Raw genomic sequence first — 21,747 nt, forward strand, 5'->3', positions numbered from 1 at the left:
TCTTCAGCTCATAGGCCTGAGCCAGGGCATATTTTGAGTTTATAAATTGCTGTCTTAATTAACTATGTGGTGCAGTATTCAGAAAAAATATGCTTACCTTCATTGGAGTACTTAATCTCCTTTCTACAGAAAGCTTAAAATAATGAGAGTTTAGGGTTGGTGTTGTCTATTTTTTGTTTGTTTTTCTACTTGGGATATTGTACTGAGAGATATCCAATACTAGTGTCCCTCTCAGGACTCAAGTCTTCTGATTGCCTTTAGATAGGTCGGCTGTCTTTTTACTAACAAAACTAAACACATTTTTTTGTACCTAACTGTAGAACTTGGAGTTCTAGAATAATTCCACAGTTGTGGCTTGAGAGCTTTTTCGTGACTTTTGCTTGTTGTGGAATCTGATGTCTGTATAATCTTCTTAATCATTTTTGTGGAAGTGTTGTTTTTAAATACTACAATATCATAATTAGCTGTAGCAAGAATGATTCTTGAGTCATTAGTTTCAAAATTGATATAATTTTGCAAATTGTCCTTTTGATGCATATATCACTGATCTAAAACAAAGAGTGTAGCAGCAGAAATGACTACATAAAATGTTTGTGTGCTTCCTTGATTATGTGCCTCCTTATTATCATTGACTTTCAGCTGACAAATTGGTGAGTCCTAAGGATATTGACCCTATTGGACGTTATGTCCCTCCACAAGAGCAGCGGAACGTTAGTATGAGATTTTCCAATCAGGTAAGCATAAGCTTAGCATTACAGTATTTTTCTGAAAAATAATCATCATTAAGTGATACAACTGAAATGGTGAGTTAAATATCTGTTTAAGTAGCTACTGTTAGGTATGTTTCCTTTGAGTTGTAAGATGTGCCAGGAAGAATGTGAGATGGAACCTGCTTTTTCTGTTCTTTCCAATTAATTTGGATTTCTTAGTGTCACCCCTTCAAATTTCTCTGTTCACCATCCATCTTAACTCTAGTCAGAAAAGAAATCTTAGGTGCCACATTCTGGTATCCTGTGTTTCAGTGTGGCCTTTTGAATACTGGCAGCACTGATATGCCAGCAGCATTTTAACCACTGCTAAGGTTTTGCAGTTTTTACAATCACTGCTCAGGCTTATTATACAGGAATATGTGGTCATTAATGTGACGGTGCTGTAGCTATTAGCTCTAAACAAGAAAATGAAAGAAAGTAAGTAATGATACTGAGGGTATGCAGTGATTATTCTGAATTTGAAATTCAGTTTGAATTTACTCTGAAATGTATTTTATTTCTATTTGTTTAGTACAAACATGCAATAAAAAAATCCAATAAATGAAACCAGTTTATTTTTTACCAGCTGTTAATATGTTAGAAACATTTTATCCTTAAACGAATTAGTGTTTTCATTTCTAGGGCTTTTATGCTTAGTGTATAACTTTGTATACTTCAATATTACTTATCTTTATTGAATGCATAGCAGAAAAGTTCATCGTCAGCGTGCTAAAGGAATGCTTCTGTCCATTTCAGCTGGGTAGTAATTTGGGCCAAACACAAGCTGCTTCTTAATTTGCTTTTCTGAACTTGCTTCAGAAGACACTAAGCTAACAATGCTGTATTTAATAGGCTAATGTGCTGTCTTTATGGAATCAGTAATACACAGTGAGGAAATCTGGATGCTGATCAGATAGCACAACCTATCTGTGAAGCACAATAAACACAAACTACTGACATGGGGATCTGTAAGCAAAATTCTGTTAAATCCTTGTGTCAACAAGGGTTTTACTGTGCTAAAGAGGCAATACTGGAAGATTTGCTGCATATAAACTTTTAGCACCGTATAGAAAAACAGGCATACAGAAATAGGGTTTATTGGAAGGACCACAGAGGTAGTTTGGAAAGGAGAATTAATACCTCAACCATCAGTATAATTACAGCTGTGAACACATTGCTCTGCTTTCAATTTCTGATGAAAAGAGGACAGTCTCATGTGTTATCACTAGTACTGAAATGCCTAGTCTGCTATTAGAAGGAAATGTTTTATCTCCTACTGTAATACCCCCAAGAATTAGTTATCTGATTTTAATGAGAGGTCTTGGTATGTTCTAAGGAAGATTCTTCTTGCTACTTCTAGATTTTGTTCCAGAACACTCAAAATGTTGTGGCAATCAGGTTTTCATTTGCATGTGTAATTTGCTTTGTAATGCTTAGTTTCATGTTAAATATCTCTCACAGATTTAAAAAAAAAAAAAAAAAAAAAAAAAAGTGGAATTATCCATGCTTCGTTTACTTTCTTGAAAGAAGATAATGAAGGGTACTCTCTTTCACTGGGATTTCTCTTAAAAACTGCATTCAGTTATTAGAAAAACATTTTTAGGATCTCCATATCCAGAGGCATTTATAACAGTTTCAGTTGGGTTCTCTTGTGGAGAATTTAGTGTATATGAGAGTCTGAAAAGTTACAATAACATACAAGAAATGTCATTAATTGGGGTAGGGACTTTCTGGTTTTGTTATGTTTTCCTGGAGCATATGAAAGCTGATTTATTGCTGTCTTTTTTGTATTCAATGAAAGGTTATAATGATACTAAATTGTCCAAGTAAAACTAATTTATCTTGTAGGTTAACTTGAAATGCATGTGTAGATTTGCAATTAATTAATGAAATTATTGTCCTCTGTGCAGTGACCATAATCTTGTAATGTTTTGCATGGTAGTCTTAATGATTTGTGAAGGCTTCACTTATGCTACTGGAAATGATAGACTGCTTATTTCTTCTGTTTTCAGAGAACTAGATAACATGTAAAAAGGAAATAAAAAGATGAAGTATGTGTAGACTGGGCCATTTTAGGATTTTCCAGCTATGTAAATTATCCAGTTTAGGATTGCAGCTTGTCTACTTTTGATGGCTTAAAGAGATGTATCATGTTGGATGATCCACTTTGTAATGCTGTTTATGAGCACATTCTTGCCTTCCAGTGTACTGGTACAGCTGCCTACCATAGTTAAAACAGTTCTAAAATGGTTAAATGTTGCTTTGGAATTTAAGACGCACATATGTCCATATTGTATCTCATTAAGAAAGGTCTGGGGTGTTAGTAGCATTGACCGTAAACTGTTAGGCAGCATTTAGAGGCTTTCTGAAGCAGATGTGTTTTGTTTCAGTTGTAGTTTATTAGCAGCAAGGTGGATTATTTGGCTTAATTACAAATTTGTTACATTCTATTTCTAGATTCCTCTTCTTGCTCCATATGCTTAGAAAGCCCAGTACGTACCATTTCAACCAGTGTTCTTGAATTTGAGTTTCCTTTGAATACTGTGCCACTTTCATGCATGTTCAGAACTGATTGATTTTGTTCAGATTTGTGAGATTTCCTGGGAATATGTGCAAAAGGCATATAGTGATAGCATCTGTCCAGCGAGAGTGCAGCAGAAGACCAATACTGAGCTGCTTTCTCTTCTAGTGCCAGGAACAGCACTTCAACCTGCCTTGTTTTTAACCTTGTTACAACTATGACTTTTTTGGAGAGGAGGAAAACTAATCTGTCATTTTTTTTTTTGTCTTCTGAAAACACCGGGGTCTATTTATCATTTGCACAGCGTGCAGAACGCAGCTGAAACAGATCCTGCTCTGCACTACCCAACAAGGAAATGCAAGGCAGAAGGGTGAACCCAGGGTGGAGGGGGTCTGTGGCAGTGTCTTGGGGAGAGGGTGATTGATGTTGTGTGAACTGCGGCGTAGCTGGGGTTAGGAGACAGAAGTCAAACAGAACACATAAAAATGGAACTTTCAACAGCAATGAGATTTATCTAGTGGAATACTTAGGAGTCTGCTTTTCCACTTTTTTTTTTTTTTTTTTTTAATATTTAATGAATGCTATGTATAGTTATTGTTAATGAAAAGGGTGATGCTTTCATGAGTAGTTTGACTGTTAGTTTATCTGTGCTTATCCAGGCCACAAATTGCTTGTGATCCTTCAGGCCTGTACGTGTTAAATGACAACAAAAGTAACTTTTCATTTAACATTACAGCACTTTTGTAGTTTTACAATAATTTCAGTTAGATTTTTCAGTCTACCAATTCCATGCAGCCATGTCTTCCCAAATAAAAATGATGGAAGCTGCATGTCTTCTAGAGAAGACAACTTCAATAGATGCTGATAAATGATTTTGAGCTCATCAGTCCATGAAACCCAACACAAAATAAATAGATTTGAATGAGATTTAAAGAATCAGGCATCATAAATCTGAACATAGCTCTGAGGCTTTCTATCTAGGCTTATACTTCAAGATACGTTCCTTTAAATCTCAGGTTTTGGCATGATGGAATTAGAACAAGGAGGAAACAATAAAAACGTGTGTAAGTCTAATTCTGAGAAGAAATTCACTGCTGTCTGACTGTTTACTGTGTTACAAACCACCTTTGCTTAGTCAGTAAAAAATGTTTGCTTTTATTTAAGAATAGCACCTTATAACCAGATTTGGTGATGTGCCAGGTGTGCAGCAGATGCATTTGCTTAGTTATGGCCCATGGCAGAACCACCACTTACTGGCTGCTATAAATGAACCATGTCATGGAATACATCTGTATCTGAGAGGCATTAGCACTGGTATCAAAGCAGGGCGTGCCTCAAAGGAGATTTGGAATATGTAGATTTGTGTTCAGCTGATTAATAGTGTGACTGAGTTTGGCTTTGAGATGCAGTAATACCTAAGCTGAACCTCAACATGAAGACAGCTCCCAAGTTAGATCTCAGGCTGTCTTGGAGGGAGATGTCTCATTTTGTCACTGAGTTGTTGCCATTAGTTTGAGAAAAGGTATGAAACTGATTATGGTGGGGAACTGGTTTGTGTTTTCTTGCTATGTGTCTAAAAGATGGATTGCATGATTTTGAGGAGGAACGAGGAACTTGAACTACTGATTTCTGGTCTCTTTGTGCACATCTTCCATCACACTGTGGCAGAAACACCGGTGTTTTTAGAAATCTATCCATCAACCTGCCTAGAAAATGCTGTATTTTTATTTAATCAATGAATGGAGGATGTATTTATTTATTTCATTCATGTTCTGCTAGTTTCTAGACAACAGCAGGCAGAAAAACCCCAACATCTATGGTATCAAAGTGTGTGCTCTTTTAGATTTTTGCAGCCATCCGACTCCACAGAAGACATGAACAGGGAATATCTCAGAGATGTCGACTTTTTAGCTACTTATGTGTGTTGCCATTGAAAAGTCAGTTGCCGTTTCAAGATCCCAGAACATTGAGTTGATGGTTTGCATGACTTACTGATATAAAATAACAGTACAGTTTTCAAAAATGAAGTATCTTTGTTATTAACCGCATAAGGAAATACTATTATCTCATGTTAAATATCTTTTATATTTTATATTCATCTAATAATATATTTTATGTATACAATATAACTCTTAGCAGCTTTGTGAAGTCAAATCATTACTCTGAATTGGATATTATCAGTTACCCACACCCAAACTTCACTCTTAACAAAACTGTCTATCAAAATATCATGTCATATCACTTGAAAATATATTGATTGTATAATGTCTAAATTTTTTGTATAAAGCAAAATATTTTTCCTACCTCAGTTTTTTATTTTATTTTTTTAATTAAACAGTAGAAATGGATACCTGAAGCTTGTTTATAATGAATTCTTCAAAATGCGTGTTGAGATTTATAAGACTTTTTCTTTCATTTTATTTACACTGTAGGGAAAAGCAACCCAGACAATGAATGTCTGTCATGTGCATGAACTGTTTAAATAGATGTTTTTCTTGTTAGCAATAATGCTAATAAGCAGTGTTTCATTATATCCTAGGGACCTCTGGAAAATGATCTGGTAGTTCATGTGGCCCTGATAGCAGAAAGTCAACGGTAGGTACTTGTATTAAGAATGTGGATAGTAAAGAAGTTCAGAAGGCTAAATTTGCTAAAGGTATTCAGGGAAGTATGCTGAACTTCATACTGCCGCTCATGTCTCCAAGATAACTGCTGAAGCAAAGACTAATTCTTGATTAAATTTGTTGTTTTGTTTGTAGCCTACAAGTTTTTCTGAACACATATGGAATCCAAACACAGACCCCCCAGCAGGTGGAACCAATTCAGATATGGGCTCAGAAGGAACTTGTCAAGGTAAGGAGTCTGCACTGAAAATTATCAATCTACCTATCTATCTTTTTAAACAAAACAAATTTATATCAAGCTGCTAGAATTTTATTTTCTTAGGCTTGTTATCTGCCTTTTTAAGTTCATCTAGTTCATTTGCAATATATTCCAACACTGGTCAGTTAGAGCCTGCAGAGAAGCCCAGATGTTCACCTGAGCCATTTAGGAAAAAAAAAGAATAAAATATTAATAGTGCAGAGGACTGAGAGAAAACCCAATGGACAAACAGAAACAAACGTGCAATGGTGAAAGAAATGGATTTAAGGCAGCAGGCATAAACCATCATATAATTTGACAGTGCCTCTAAAAATGGTGTTTCTCCTGCAAGTGCCTTTCATTGAATATACCCGTTTAATTCAGCATGTTCAAAGATCTGTGGATGAAAGTTAACGGGGGGAAGGAGATGTTCAGAAGCTCCAGCTTTTTCTTTTTCTATACAGGCATGTAGTCCTATATTTGAGTATCATGTCCTTTCACTTCCACGGGCTTGGACCATTCAGTTCTTTTCCATTCTGAGCTGATGATGCCAGGTCAGATGCATTTATTCCAGCAGATGTCATTGCCATGTGAAGCCAGTAGTAAAAAATGAGCAGCATCTACAGGCCTACAGGTCTATTCCAGCCTTCTCTTAGCATTACTGTGGCCTCTCTTTGTTCAGTCCTTTGTAGTATTTTAGATACGGTGCTTTTGACTATGCTGAGTGAGAGCCTCAAGCCATCTACTGCTATTTGTCCTAGAAGTATGTTCAAAGCAAGAAGACAAATGCTGCTGTGAATGATAAGTGCTTTGATTAGCAATTATAGATAAGCACATCAAAAGTCCCCTATGGAAATCCATATGATTACTGGGTATATTTAATACTTGATCTCTGTTACAACTGGTCCTTTTGGGAGAAAAAAAAAAACAACAACAAAACAACCTTGAAAAGGGTCCCATCTGTACATAAATAGCCCTTAACAAGCTGCAGGAAGCTGTCAGACAAGTAAGGTGATCAAGAATCACAGAGAATCACAGATATGCTCTTGATGTATTTATACTTCACCACATGAAGTTTGGTTGTGGACCAGGTACATGAAGTTCTTGCTGAACTTTGCATGACAAAAATAGTCTCAAACAAGCCTGATAAATTCCAAATGTTTGGGGATAGCGTAATCCCTGTGTGTAGTATCCCAGTCCTGAAGATGTTAGTGGTTAGTTTCACAATTGTAGCTACACAAGTTTCTCCCTCTGAAGTCAGGATTGTGTGACTGATGCCATTATCGGTATTGGAAGCTTGTAGGACTCAGGGAAGAGCAAAACCAAAACCAGAGAAAATACTTCTCCAGGCTTGCCTGAAATATGTTGCTGATTGATGTACCAAAACTTTACCAGCTTATTCAGAAAAATGATTATCCCAAACAACGGCTGCCGCTACCATCTGAAAGTATTCACAGAGGAAAGAAATATCCTTGTTTATATTCAGCCTTGTTCATTTCTCAATCTATTTTTGCTTGCTTGTTTTCTTGACAGTATTTCTCAGAATTGATTTTTTCTGACTGATTTGTCCTGAAATTCTTGTTCAACAGATATCCCATAAATGTACTACATATAAGTACATATAAACTCACTACATAAAAGTACACACACACATACATTTATATATACATACATGTGTGTATGTTCGCTCTGTGTCATTCTTCATTTCTTTGGTCTCCCTTAGAAAAAAATGAGACTTAAATTATGTTTTAGTCTTCTTACTATCAATTACATTCCTATTTATGACAGCTGCTGTGTTTTCATTTTCAAAAGCTGATGAGAATTCTGTCAGTGTGCCGTTTTCTTCATTCTCATGGTGGGAAGGTAAATCTACCTTGCCAGAATTTACTTTCGGAAAGCGTGTCATGAAAATATTAGATAACCTGATGCAATTCCTTGTTCTCATGAGCTTCCAGAAAAGGCTGTGTCTTTATGGCATTGTGTCTTACCATTCTTCTAGTCTCCATTCTGTACCACAAGAAAAGGTTTAACGTTCTTTTGATTTTGTTTTCCACAGATGGGTTATTTAAAGCTTTTTATGCTTGATGTTTCCATTCCGTTCCCATTTGAGTAGTGACATTCAATTGGGATAACAGGAATAACTATATTCATACCCAGTCTGAATGAATGTGTAATGTAGGAAGTTTTGCTTATTGGTTTTTTTTAATACCACTTGATGTTTATGTACTAACATAGGCAGTATCAGGAAGGCCCCAAGCTGACAGCAATGAAAAGCTACTGAGTGTAACGTTTATTCAAATCTTCACTTACATTTTTTTTTTTTTTAATTATCTTCTTATAAAGAAGATTGAGCTTAGAAAAATGTTTGGAATTTTGGTTTATGAAATCATAAGGAGAAATAAGTTTTGGTAATAATGGGTTTTACGTATAAAGGCATCTAAGAAAAAAAAATACAGCTTTCAGTTTGGTTTAACTGACACATTAATATTGCTTTGTCTACAGGTAATTGCATTTTTATGGTTTATTTTGCTGTATTGTAAGAAAATAAGATTATTCTTTTAATATGCAAGTCTTAGAAAATTATATTATTTGAGTTAATATTAGGCGTATATAATTTCATAAGACTCAAGCAATCAAGCAATGAAAATGGGGTAACTTGCTCTTGTGTTTGTTGTTGATGCATTAACTTTGCACGCCCTTACTAAAATTAGAATTAAAATCTTTGTATAGCTCCTTTATTACTGTTTTATATCCACGTAAGAAAAGCATTACAGAAAAATTTGAAGAACTAAAAAATACTACAGATTTTATATATGAGAAAAACAATATGATTAAGTTGTTGCTGAATTTTGAAAAAGTATAGATAGGGAGGACTATGGTGCTTTCAAGAGGAGTCCCTCCCACATGTTTGAGTTGTTTAAAAAAAGAAAGAAGAGACCGTATTTCATGGATCTTGCTCTCAGTAGAGTGCCCACAACTTCCTGTATGAGCATAAGTAAGTCTTGTAATGAGGTTTCCTTAAGTTTTCATGTTTATTTCTCACAGGCCTACTTCCAGTTAGGAATCAATGACAAGCTAGGATTATCTGGAAGACCAGACAGGCCTGTAGGATGCCTTGGAACATCAAAGGTTGTGAAATACTTATATTTTTATAATATCGTTATTAATGTGTATTTCAGATAAACATTGCATTAATCTCTAAAATGTTATAAATATAATTTAAGTGTTATTTTCTTTTATGCTCATATTTACTTTTTTAAATATTTGTAACATATTTTGCTGTTAGGAAGATGCATGCTGTCTTGCTATTAAACTGTCAGGTTTCCTAAACATGCATTTCAAGTAGTAGTTGGCCAAAACAGAGCTATTGTTGACATGAGCCAGTTTACAAAAATCTATGTGCTTGGAATTAGATTTATAGGTTTTATTTTTAATTTATAGGTTTTTTAAGTTCAGCTGTTCTATATTAACTATTTCCTTGATAGTTTTAACCTAGTTTTTTTTTTTTCATTTCAGCTATTTTAATGTTTGAACAGTTTTAAAAAAAAGATTAACTGAAGCTTTATCTCCCTATAGATTTATCGAATACTGGGAAAGACTGTAGTTTGCTACTCAATTATTTTTGATCTAAGTGATTTCTACATGTCTCAGGATGTTATGATGTTGATTGATGACATTAAGGTAAGTCAGATCTATCTGTAATTCTTCCTTTGAGAAACTGACAAAAATAAGAGTCTAGGAGAATAAAAAGTGAAGTTTGATAAAATGCAAGTCTGAAAGGTGAATGCTCTATAATGTGTATTTTTCTAATGTAAAAATAATACAGTTTTTTAGATTATTAAGGTGAATATTCTGTCAGCTGAATACGAATTCTAATGAGTATCTGTATCTAACAAAAAACCAACAAACTGAAAGTGATTGGGATAGGCTTAGCACAGCAAGCAAACTACCTTCAGTTTCTTTGGGAAAACAGATGTTCTTGGCTGCAGGAAGGAATGAGACTGTTCTGCTTAAGGGAAATATGAAAGCCTCATCTGGGAGAAATATTACCAGACTTAGTGCAACTATTAAAAATTGACTTCCTTCCATGACTTCCTAGGTCATTACAAGTAGTTCAGTACATACCAGTTGGCCCATCAATTCAGTCTGTATGTGCTAGCAGTATTTTCAGAGAATCTGAATACTTGAAATAACATATTGTCTTTGGAGAAATCTGAAACTATTAGTGGTTTCATTATTAGCTAAAGTTTTTACAATTTCTTGGGGTTTTCAATGCTGTTACTTTAAGATAGCTCTTGTAGTATTTAGCTTATTTTTAGTATTCCTGTACATTGTGCTGCTGTATTGTTTGGTGACTAACATGTATTTCTTACCTAGAATGCACTGCAGTTCATCAGGCAGTATTGGAAAATGCATGGTCGTCCACTGTTCGTTGTACTTATCCGTGAAGACAATATAAGGTAGAGAAAGATAAAAGCATCATTTGCAGTGTAGTTCTTTCCTAGCTACAAGATTAATGATGTTCTGTTTAAATTTCAGAGGGAGCAGATTCAATCCAATATTAGATATGCTAGCAGCCTTTAAAAAGGGAATTGTTGGAGGAGTGAAAGTTCATGTTGACAGAGTACAGGTATGCTGCTTTTCCTGAATGGTGTGCTCTTCTCTCCTAGTACTGGTACATGCATTATTACTTCTGTTTTCCGTGTGACTTACAAATATTTTACTTGGTATCATAAAATTACATACTTGGTGTCATAAAATCACATACTAGATGACCTTTAATGATCCCTTCCAACTCAAAGGATTCTATGATGAAAATTAAGAAGTCAAGAGCGAGGACATCTGGTACAGTTTTTCTTTTATCTCAGAAGAAACATGGGCTTACTTTAGCTTGTTCTGATGAGACTTCAAAAAGCAATAATCTTTGCAGCGGATTCGCAGAAGGGAGGAGAAGTTTTTATGTTCAGAAATCTTCTGAAAATACCTGGAAAAGCCATCATGTCAAAAATGCAGGTTTTTGATTAGGTAGTCAACAGGAAGAAGGTGTTTCACATATATTAAAATTTTTAGAAGAATAAAGGTCTATTTTTTAAACATCTTTTCTGTTTGCATTAATCTTAAAGAGGAACATTACTTCATTAAAATGTGAACATTACTGAGTCAGGTTCTATTTTAGGTACTTATATATGCTTGTAGCCAGTAAATAATACCTCTTTTCGTAAGAAGGATGACAAGACCAAAGACAGAGATAAGATTTCTTGTACCTTGGAAAGCCATGAATCTGAGGAACAGCTGAGTCATTTGTAAATTAAATATTCGGAGCTCAAATGGCATAAAGTACCTTTGCTATCTTTCAAATATTTGTGTGTTTCTAACTGGTTACTTGTAGGTCATGTAGTTTCCTGTTAGCATTTACTTATCCAATAGCAAATGCCATGATTGTCCATGTGCATTTTTCTAGTTTTTGTATTCTTAACTGTAACTGCAGTGACCGTCCTGCTTTGCATTTGATTAAACTGACATATTACCAGACAAGAAATTTCTCAACCTCCATAATGTGTCCTTATATTGAGCACTTCACTGCTACAGTCATCATTTCCCCTTGCATACTTAATCAATTTAGATAACTAGTAGTTTTAAAATATTTAAGATGATGATGGCAGTTATTGGCTTCTGCTTATTTTTTTTTTTTTATCCATTAAGAATAATAATGGAAAAACTAGGATGAAATTTTTTGCTTTAATGTAACTGGAAAAAAAACCAAGACTGTGTAAGATATGATGTTAACTTTGTACTGTGACTTCCCTTAAATTTTTTACCTAAAGATTTACCATGAAAAATAACTAGGGTGCAGTTAAGAGCTCTAATGCCTTGCTGCAGGTGCTTAGAGGTAGCCATATGTAGTCTGTGTGTCAGGCATGTGCCAGAGCTAGCAGAAGGAATTGCATAGGAGAGAGGAGAAAGGATTGCTGTTAGCCTAACTTTAGCTGTTGTCCTGTAGTTATTTGGATTATTCTTTTGACAACAGGCCCACCACAGGCATTTTCTACCCTCATGATTTTCATTTGTCATTGTCACTGCTTCAGTTCTCATGCATTTGTGTATAACTGTACTGTAACCCAAAATTACAGTACAGTCACATTTGAGGGCAAAGTGAAGCCAGATTTGGTTAATGGCAGCTAATATTCCAGAAGTGAAGGGCTTGTAACTTTTGTAGATGGACACAGTGAGTAGAATTATGCAGAAATCACTTCCAAGGGATTTGCTACTGAGAGAATCATTAACGTAACAGTGCTATAATTTAACTTTCTTACAGTCATATATTTGGTATAAGAGTTCTGAATGAAACGTATTTAAAAATAAAAAGTCCTACAGTACTCTGACAGTACAAATGTACAGCTGTCACATTTTGGAAACACTCTTTGTTCATTATGAAGTAGGAGTTGGGATTTGTCTAACTCATAGTGTTTTGTTTTTTGTTTTTTTTTTTAAACTATTCCAACAAATGATACAAAAAGTCTTTGTGGATTGTACTTACCTGCTTCATTTAGATAATGTCTCAGTGCATTTACATAGAATGTGTCTTAAATTGGATGAATGGTCTTTTTTTCTTGTAAAATACACAAAATGTGATTTCAGTGGAAAATGTGTACCCTTATCAGTTTTCTGGCTTTTGTCACTTTTCACCTTTACTGTCTGTTTCCATCATCACGATGTGTTCAAGCAGGGAAAGAATGATAATGTTAACAATGGAAGACAAGTTTTTATTTTATTTTCAATTGTCTTGCAGCTTTGCAGATTGGTATCTTACTGCAGACTGGTGTACAATTAAAAAGGAAATTTAAACATTCGCAGCACGGTCAATTTTGTTTAAAGAGAATAATCAAAATAAAAGATGCTGTAGTATAATGCTTCCTGTGGAACAATATAGATGTGAAATTTATACGAATTTGGAGTGAATTATAACTGTAAGGGCTATATCAGATAAATTAAACACTCATTTTCAGGTTTGCAGTAGCTGAACTTTGAGTGTGAGACCTTGATGTCAGATATTTCATCAGGTAGTATTTGGGGATGGTGGAGTGGGCACTGGTTAAATTCTACATTGCAGGCAAAGGAACAGAAGAACCCCAGCAAAAAAGAAAGCAGCCCTAAGAGACTTCTGCAGTTGTGTGATTTTAACAAAAAAGAGAAATGTTGTGGAAGTGTAAGGATATTTGGAACTGTAGATATACTATTTTCAATAGCAACATATTTTCCAGCAGCAACATATTGAGAATGCAGCAAACCACTATATATTCATGTACATTTCTGCATCTTTTCAAATTTTAACTATCATTTTTTAATTTCAGACATTAGTATCTGGAGCAGTTGTGGAGCAACTTGACTTCCTAAGAATTACTGAAGCAGAAGAGTAAGGCTATTTGCAAATACTAATGAAGAAGTATTTTGATAATTAAAATGTTTTCTGAAATGTGAAGAAATGAAATTCTTGTTTTGTAGGGCTCCTGTATTTAAGAGTTTGGAGGAGCTGGATCTTCCAAAACATTCAAAAGTCAAGAGACAGTCCAGTACTCCAAAAGCTTCTGAACTTGAGCAGCAACCAGACATAAATATTAATGACTGGAAAAACAAGTCAACGTATGAGATTCTGCAGAAACTTGATGTAAGAAGTCTTGGTAAAAACACAGTGCAACTTCACAGTCATGGAATGAGATATTATCTACTGGTGCTATTTTTAAGTGACCCATATAGATCAACACGATTAGTGCTATGGTTTAGTGCTAATAATACGGCTAGTAACATAAAATGTGTGACGTGCCTCTTCATACTCATCAGAACTTTCTGGCTTGTTGTGCTCTAACTGTTGGCTTTCATTTTTCATAGCTATCCAAATCTTCAATTACTCAAGCATCTTATGAATAAATATTTTATTTCCAGACTAATGCTCAAAAGATTTCAGTTGATACTCACTATGATAAACTGGTCATTTCCTAATGTTATCAAGGGAAAGTTCCTGTCTAGTATTTTTCCCATATCTAGAAGGAAACTGGTGTTGATCATTTCTAGATCCAGGTTCAACAGGAATACACAAAATATTCCTCACGGTTCCCAAAGACATTATAAGTATTTCAGCTGTAAATGGCAGGATCCATGAGTAGAAAATTGGGTAACACTTCTGAAGCCAACTTATTTCATCTAAATTTGAACCAAGGAGAAGTCTCTGCAAGCAGCAGTGAAAATGATATTAAACATTTGTGGTCAGGTTCTTTTACAAATAAAATTTTAGTAATGTATATACACATCTTCAATAACAACAAGGCCTTTTCGCTTAATTTTTTTTTAATTGTTCTGATTTTGCTTTGCTGAAAATGTGAAGGCTACTTGTGCTTATGTGGTTGCTGTTTTTTAAGGACTGCAGTTGTCTAGCAAGTCAAGCGCTGCTTTTGAGCATATTGCTTAAAAGAGAAGGACCGGATTTCATCACCAAGGAAGGTAAGAGCTTTTTCATGTGAGTATTCTGAATATTTCTGGAAGCAGCTGTATGTTTAGTTGTAATGAACATGAATAAGGGCCATGAATACATGCAGTTGTGTAGCCATCTTCCTTGCAACTAAAGCAATTTCAGCATTAAATGTGACATGCAAAATCGTAGTGTGGTGAGGAATGAGCTGCTAAATATATGACCTCTTGTAGATTGCAGTTGCTCTGTTTCTAAATCTGAACAAATATGTATATATAGAAATGGAGGATTTGACCTTGGATATAAAACTGAAACTAAAGACAAATTTGCATATTTGTTTTCATTTTAGTTTTAGGTCCCGAGGTGCTAATTCAGTATATCTGAAAGATTCATTCTACTTAAATTTTATCTTATGGCTTTGTATTAGCTCACAAGCTTTATGTTTGTGTAAATTAATTCAGAATAAGATACTTGGACCTGTGGCTTTTGGCTGCACAGTTTTTGTTTGTTTGTTTGTTTTCCCGCTCCCCTTCTTCCCCCAGACTTTTTATTAGCTACTTTGGTATATATGAGCACTTCTCAGAAAAAGAGGAACACTATGAATAAATAATATTCTTTTGAGTACTCCAGAATCAGTATAACTTACCACTCCATGTTGTAGATCCCCTCTTCATAATTCATATCAGCTCTACTCGATTAAGAATGTCATGGAAAACAATGTAAGATGGAATAAAATCCGTTGGACACTTCACAGTGCATTACTGAAATACAGTGTCAGTTTAAAGTCATGGTCAGAACTGGAGCACATGCAGCCTCTAAAGAAGGCTTTCGTCACCACTGCGTGTATTTTTGGACTTGGAGAATCTCTGTATTCTTCAGCCCTTAGTAGGTTTTGTCCTTTCTTCCTTGCTCTGAGAACAACTTGAGGTAAACTTCCTACACTCTGTAAGCAACCAGCATAACCACATTTGATCACTGGCCTAGGACTGTTTAGGACCAATTTGGTTAGACATTTTGTACCATCCAGTATGAAGCTGTAGATGGTGATAAACTTTTTAATATGTACCTTGCATTAAACAGGCTGAGTCACTGGCTAAAAGTTCCTGTCCTTGTACAGCAGGAGAATAGAAGAAACTATTACTGACATTAAATAATCACAGTTGATAATGAATAAATCTGAAAATAAAAGCTGAAGGATCTTAGATATTCCTGCTGATAGACATGAGCTATGATTTTGAGAATCAAATTCCAGTAGTATTGCTATAGATGAACATACTGTTCACCACTAAGTGTCTTGCATGAGAATCACTGGCATTCCATCTGAAAACTTAGAATCTAGAAGCTAAATGAAGCATAAATAATGGTATGTTTAACACTTGATTCCTGCACAGCTGAGATGTCAGTATACCAAGTCAATGCGCTGTGATCAACCGTGGGCTGGCAAAAGAATGGTATCTGTTGTTCTTATGAATGTAACATCCACCTATACTTCATGTCTTCTCCATATTCTGGGCTGTCTGCTTTGATTTTATGTCTTACTTTATATTTTTTAGGTCACGTTTCTACAACATTAATGCATAGTGCTTATTTAAATGATTTGTGGCATACAGAAAATCAACTTGGAGAGGGAGAGTAGTATGCAGTAATTTAATGTTGTGTCTGTGTGTCAAATATCCTCTGTACTTTGCAAAGGTGATAGTTTGCTTCACTAGGTGAGCACTGTGATGCACTTAGATAACCAATGCTAGCTCACAGTGTAGCTTTGGTATCGCTTTTGTAGGGCTTTTGTACCTTTCAGTAGTTATTCAGGATGGAACCATAAAACAGTGCAAAAAAATCTTTCATATCTGGCTTCATATCAATTGAAAACCTCACGTCCAAGATGATGAATCAGGTGATGTCTTGTTTATGTACAAAGTTGAAAAGAACTCCTGTCTTGCATATCAGCAATGGCAACCTGTATCCAAACATAACATCGCTTGAATGAACCATGCTGTCAAGCACAAGACTTGCCTGTTGCTTTTATCTCAACTGAGTAGCAAGAGAGCATCAAGAGTGTCTATTCTATCCCACATCCAAAGTAGAATCTGCAGTTTGATGAGGAGGTACTTTATCATCACCTTGATCTCTTAAGATATCTGAACAGTAGGTGCTGCTAAGTCTCTCTAGAGCAGGGGCAGGAAATCAAACTGAAGTTGGCTTTTGCCTCTTGTAGAACAACTGAATAACAGAGGATTAAACTCTTAAGTTTTAGATGTTAATCACAATAGGTAAGTGCTTTACTAGAGCTAATTCAGAATTAGTGGATCTCAGCAATATTACCTTATATTAAATGAGAAAATGCATCTTTTACATGTCTCTTTTGTTTTTGCTGTTATTTTGTTGTTTTGTAACTTGAATAAATGTGTTTATAACACAGGTACTGTTGCTGAACATATTGAAAGAATCTATAGACGAGCTGGCAGCAAGAAGCTCTGGTTTGTATATAGATAACCATATTCCTTCTGGTTTACGCTTTTTTTTTCCTAATATGCTTACTATGACTAAAAGTGGTTCTTTATGCACTTAGAGGAGAGTAAAAAAGGACAACTTTTCTGACAAAATTGTACTGCTTCACTGCGACTGAAGATCTTGTCTGTAACACTTTAAAAAAAAAAAAGAGTACTTTCTTGCCATTATCTTTTAAAGTAAACAATACTAAGCTACTTTTTTTTATGAGAACCAATGTAGACATACATTTGTAGTTAAATTCAAACAATGAGAAAAAATAAGAATATTAATATTCTTATTTCTTACAGAGTGTGGCAAAATAATACCAATAGCTTTCTGTCGCAAGGCTAGTGATCAAATATAATTCAGTTTATATTTGTGCACGTGCAGTTTGCACGTGCAGTTTGAAACAATTTACTTTGAGCTTGACTTTGTCATGATAACTTCAGAAGGTCCCAGCGACTGGACTGGTGGTTCACATGTTGTTTATTAATTACTTTGCCTGGAAGCTTGAGAAATTGAAGACATGAGCTGAGCCTGTCCTGAATTACGTTCTCCCTCTCTGTGACTACTCCTAACGGGATGAGTCTTTAAATTTAAAGTGCTTTTCATTTTAGTTTGTTCCTGCAGTTAAATGGGCCTTCGCCAATAATAAGATAGAATCAAAATACCTCGGTCATATTTTTTTTAAGAATAAAAACCAGAAGTATTTCTAGAAACAAAATACGTAAACTGTTTTTTGTTTCTCTCCCATGGTTGCCATTTGACATACGTATAGGTTGGTGTTGCGCTACAGTGCTGCATTTGCACAGAAATTTTCTTCTTCTATAACCCCACATATTACTACTTTACTGGTACATGGGAAACAGGTAAAGTGCCCAGAAGTCTGAAACAGAACTCCGTGAGATTTTTTTGGCTTATGTGCGTTTTGATATTGTCAGCTAATGCATTTCAGAAATGCTTTGCTCGTGGTCTCTTGATAAGTGCATAGCAGTTCTTGCAGGAATCAACATCAACTGTTTGAATTTAATACTAACGCTGTGGAATGTTAAGACTTATTCATCAGAGTGAATGAGTCTTAGCAACCTCAAAGCCTGCACCAGAAAACCTTAAATATGTGTCTTCTAAATTTGTATTTTGTCAGGAAATTATAATTGGAAATAGAAATATCTTTAAACTGGATATATGAAAGAAACGTCTCTAAACAAGCCAGTTTTTAAACCAAGTGGTTTACACAAGTCTTCTTTCCATGTGAGATATTACCTGACTGACTGTGGAAGACAAAACCAAGCCTTGATGTTATGTGTTCTTTCTCCTGCAAAATTATTGTTAAGTGGCCTTAAAAGTTACCGAGGTTATCTTGCAAAATGAGTAACGTGTCACATGTAAGCATCTGTTGTCTGTTCTGAAGATGATGCAGAGAAAAGAACAAGCTTTCTGTGGTGTTTGTAGGTAGGTTAATGAGTTCTAACTAATTCATTTTTGATCCATTAACCTGTATCTCGACTAAGAGATGAAAATCCAGATAAGATAAATATAAAAATCTGATCTGAATTCCACATTGTAAATAATGTATGTATTCAGTTGATTTTGAGATCTCTGAACGCTGTGCCAGACTTCAAAACTATACATGAATTCATTAAACTAGCTTTTGATATGTAGTGGGATTGCTCTGTTTTCTGCCCTCAGGTCTGTTGTGCGCTTCGCAGCAAGTCTTTTAGGTAAACTAGTGGACAGCCTTGCACCATCTATTACTAATGTTTTAGTTCAGGGTAAACAGGTAAGCCGATACTTTTCAGAAATGTATTAAGGGGTGATAACAGAAAATAGAGGAATGGCTGCTTTCATTTTGACATTTGCTAATGCTTCTTTTAAAAGTAACCAATAGTTTTAAAATACACTATCTATAGAAAAAAAAAAAATCAGTGAAGATATATTTAATACTTGCATCTACTATGGGCTAATAAATTTCTTTTCATGTAGTGATAGAATGGTCTTGAAAAGGCAGTTTGATGTCTGGATAAGGTGTGATTTGCATAGCTCCTATATAATCAATGGATATCAAGATGTTACAATATAATCAAGAGAGTTAGGCAAAGCGGACAATGATAACAAAAGAGAATAAAATGGGAGGCTTACCCTTTGGCTGGGCTCACCACAAAATACCAATAGAGGGGATCTCCAGAAGAGATCCTTCCCCTCTGGTAGCCAGCTCTTCAATAGGTCCAGGAGGGGTGCAGCCTGGCTCCACCCCTTCCGGCAGCACAGTGAATTGCCTTCAGCTGTGCTCCTCTGGCTGACTCATGGCTCACCTCAGGTGATCAATCAGAGGTTCAGGCCGTGACTCAGTAGTTCCCATACACTCCTTTGTTTGCTTATATATGCTCTTTTATTTCACAAAAGAAGATGGAATCAATCAGTAAAAATGATTTTTTAAAGTAAAGAATGTTGTGGCCTACAGCATCGCTCTCTTTGTCATTGCGCTTGAGTCAATTAATTTGTCACAAGGAGTGATAGCTGAGAAAGTCTTTCAGGATTTCAGGTTTCTGCTCCAAATAGATTTTAATCATCAGTGTTTCTTCCCTCCCTGAGGAGGACTTTTTATTTGCTAGTACAGGAATTTTAACTTAGTTTATAAGAGCAATCTCCAAATAACAGTAGTTGAATATTATTTATTTTTATCATAAAATATGCATACATTTACCTAAGTGGAATGCTATGGTAACAGATTTGTCCTTATTGTATTCCATGTTGATGGCCATTCTGTGTTATGTGCTTCTAGTGCTCTGTAGCTATAGAGGAATGCCATGTTTTTTGTTTGTTTTTGTTTGTTGCATGAAGAATGATTTACAGCTGTTTATTTTCAAGTTTTTAACCAAACTTGTCTTAATTAAGTCCTTTTTAATGATGATCCTTATTGTATGAGAAAAAATAGTGATACTGTGTGTTTCACTGACAATAAATAGAAAGATTTTTTGGAGGGTGTGTGCAGTTATACAGTCCAGTACAGCAACATAATAGTTTCTTATTATGAAGGCTGTAGCTTTTAGAATGCTCACAGAAATAACAAAACAAAGTTCATAATTAAGTTCCTAGCTTTATGTGACAGCTGTGGAGCTGGGATATCAGAAATGAAAGAATATCTAAGCCTGCTGTACAGTCTTGATTATATGCCTGATTCTGAAGCCATAGCAGCAGACTTGCACTTAAGTTTTATTTTGGACAGACATTCTCCATATTTTCTTTGGTCTTTATTAAATTTTGTTATTTAATATTATCCAGCTAATAGTATTAACAATTGTCAGGTATTGACGTTGAATTATTTTTGTACTGTAAAAAGCAGAATTCATGAAGTTTAGTTTCTAAATTGCTTCTGTGGTGCTTTTATTCCTTTCAGAATAACCGTTCTTCTGAACTGTTTTCAATATACCGTAGGTGACACTTGGAGCTTTTGGCCATGAGGAAGAAGTTATTTCTAATCCCTTATCCCCAGCAGTCATTAAGAACATCATCTATGAAAAATGTCAGTTACAAGATGAAAGAGAAGCTGTAGTTCAGCAGGAACTTGTCATACATATCGGCTGGATCATCTCGAATTCACCAGAGCTTTTCAGTGGCATGCTGAAGATACGGATTGGGTCAGTACAGTATCTACTGCACTTACTGCTAACATGGCAAGTAAACATATGTGCTTCGACACAGATTGTTGCTACACTGAAAAAAAAGATTTATATGAGATGATGCAGCAAAATTTATATGCTTCAGCTTTACATTTCTAAGAAGCCTGCTTTGAATTAGTGTGCCAGAACTGAATTCACAAAAAACTGCTCTCAAATTTGCCAGTGAACAGTGTAAAGTGGAGGAGTGGCAGTCTGTGTAATACCTCATTTGAAGCTTTCCTATAAGCTAATACAGTAAACTGTGGTATTTTTAAATGCTTGATAATGATCAGGTTAGGGCTTCAAAACCATAAATACTGTAGTGGGGTTTCTGGTTGGCGAAGGGGCTCCAGGAATTGTACTCTCACTGGGCCACCGAGTCCTGCTAGCATCCAAAAGCCAGAACATTCTTCCTGACTTACCTAACAGCCTTGAGGCAGTGAAGCCTTTCTCTCACAGCTTCTGGCTCACTCAAGCAAGTACCTATGTATGTTTCCAATAAGTGCTGAGCACGTAATATAGTGAGCTTGTAATACAGTTTTGACTAAATCAATCTTAAGAGTCCAGTAACCACGAGAAACAAATCCCTTGGTACCTTGGTTTCAAGGCACTTAAAATATTTGTTGCGGGACTACAGTCTACCTAAAAAGAAAGCTTGTTCTTCTCTAGCACTGACTGTAATAGGAACTTAAGGTAACAAAAGTTTTCTGTTGTTCAAATGCACATACCAGTAAAGAATTTCCTAGGACATTCTGAGGCACCTAGATGGTGTATCTGATGGCTGGCAGAAAGAAGACATTGTTCAAGAGCAGTTCTCTACGCAAAAACACTTAATGTGTAACGATTGAGCCTCTAATGTGATGCTATCCTTACTACGGATAGGCAAAATACTTACTGACTGCTTACCAAGGTTAACTATACAGAGCTTAGGAACTCCAAACCTGGTTGAAGTGGGAAAGATCATTGACAGCCTGGATTTTTCTATTTAATTCTTTGATAGTG

The 21,747-nt window shown here is 35.4% G+C and overlaps 1 protein-coding gene across 4 annotated transcripts in view; it reads left to right on the top strand.

Moving 5' to 3' along the window:
* The window catches only part of PHKB (phosphorylase kinase regulatory subunit beta), a 67,968-nt gene that overhangs the window by 38,797 nt on the left and 7,424 nt on the right, over positions 1 to 21,747 (top strand). For 2 of the 4 annotated variants that reach the window (XM_042876949.1, XM_042876952.1), the window contains exons 14-26: positions 640 to 734; positions 5,810 to 5,865; positions 6,030 to 6,123; positions 9,178 to 9,261; positions 9,709 to 9,813; positions 10,510 to 10,592; positions 10,672 to 10,762; positions 13,485 to 13,546; positions 13,636 to 13,798; positions 14,547 to 14,628; positions 17,016 to 17,073; positions 17,865 to 17,955; positions 20,522 to 20,724. In XM_042876949.1, the coding sequence (XP_042732883.1) occupies positions 640 to 734; positions 5,810 to 5,865; positions 6,030 to 6,123; positions 9,178 to 9,261; positions 9,709 to 9,813; positions 10,510 to 10,592; positions 10,672 to 10,762; positions 13,485 to 13,546; positions 13,636 to 13,798; positions 14,547 to 14,628; positions 17,016 to 17,073; positions 17,865 to 17,955; positions 20,522 to 20,724 (1,267 nt within the window). Of the gene's footprint in view, positions 1 to 639; positions 735 to 5,809; positions 5,866 to 6,029; positions 6,124 to 9,177; positions 9,262 to 9,708; positions 9,814 to 10,509; positions 10,593 to 10,671; positions 10,763 to 13,484; positions 13,547 to 13,635; positions 13,799 to 14,546; positions 14,629 to 17,015; positions 17,074 to 17,864; positions 17,956 to 18,775; positions 18,867 to 20,521; positions 20,725 to 21,747 lie in introns of all 4 variants that reach the window. The other 2 variants (XM_042876950.1, XM_042876951.1) reach the window with 1 other exon arrangement.

Source organism: Lagopus leucura, unplaced genomic scaffold (genome assembly GCF_019238085.1).
Source record: "Lagopus leucura isolate 7727_CA_CO unplaced genomic scaffold, USGS_WTPT01 Super-Scaffold_100017, whole genome shotgun sequence".
NCBI lineage: Eukaryota > Metazoa > Chordata > Aves > Galliformes > Phasianidae > Lagopus > Lagopus leucura.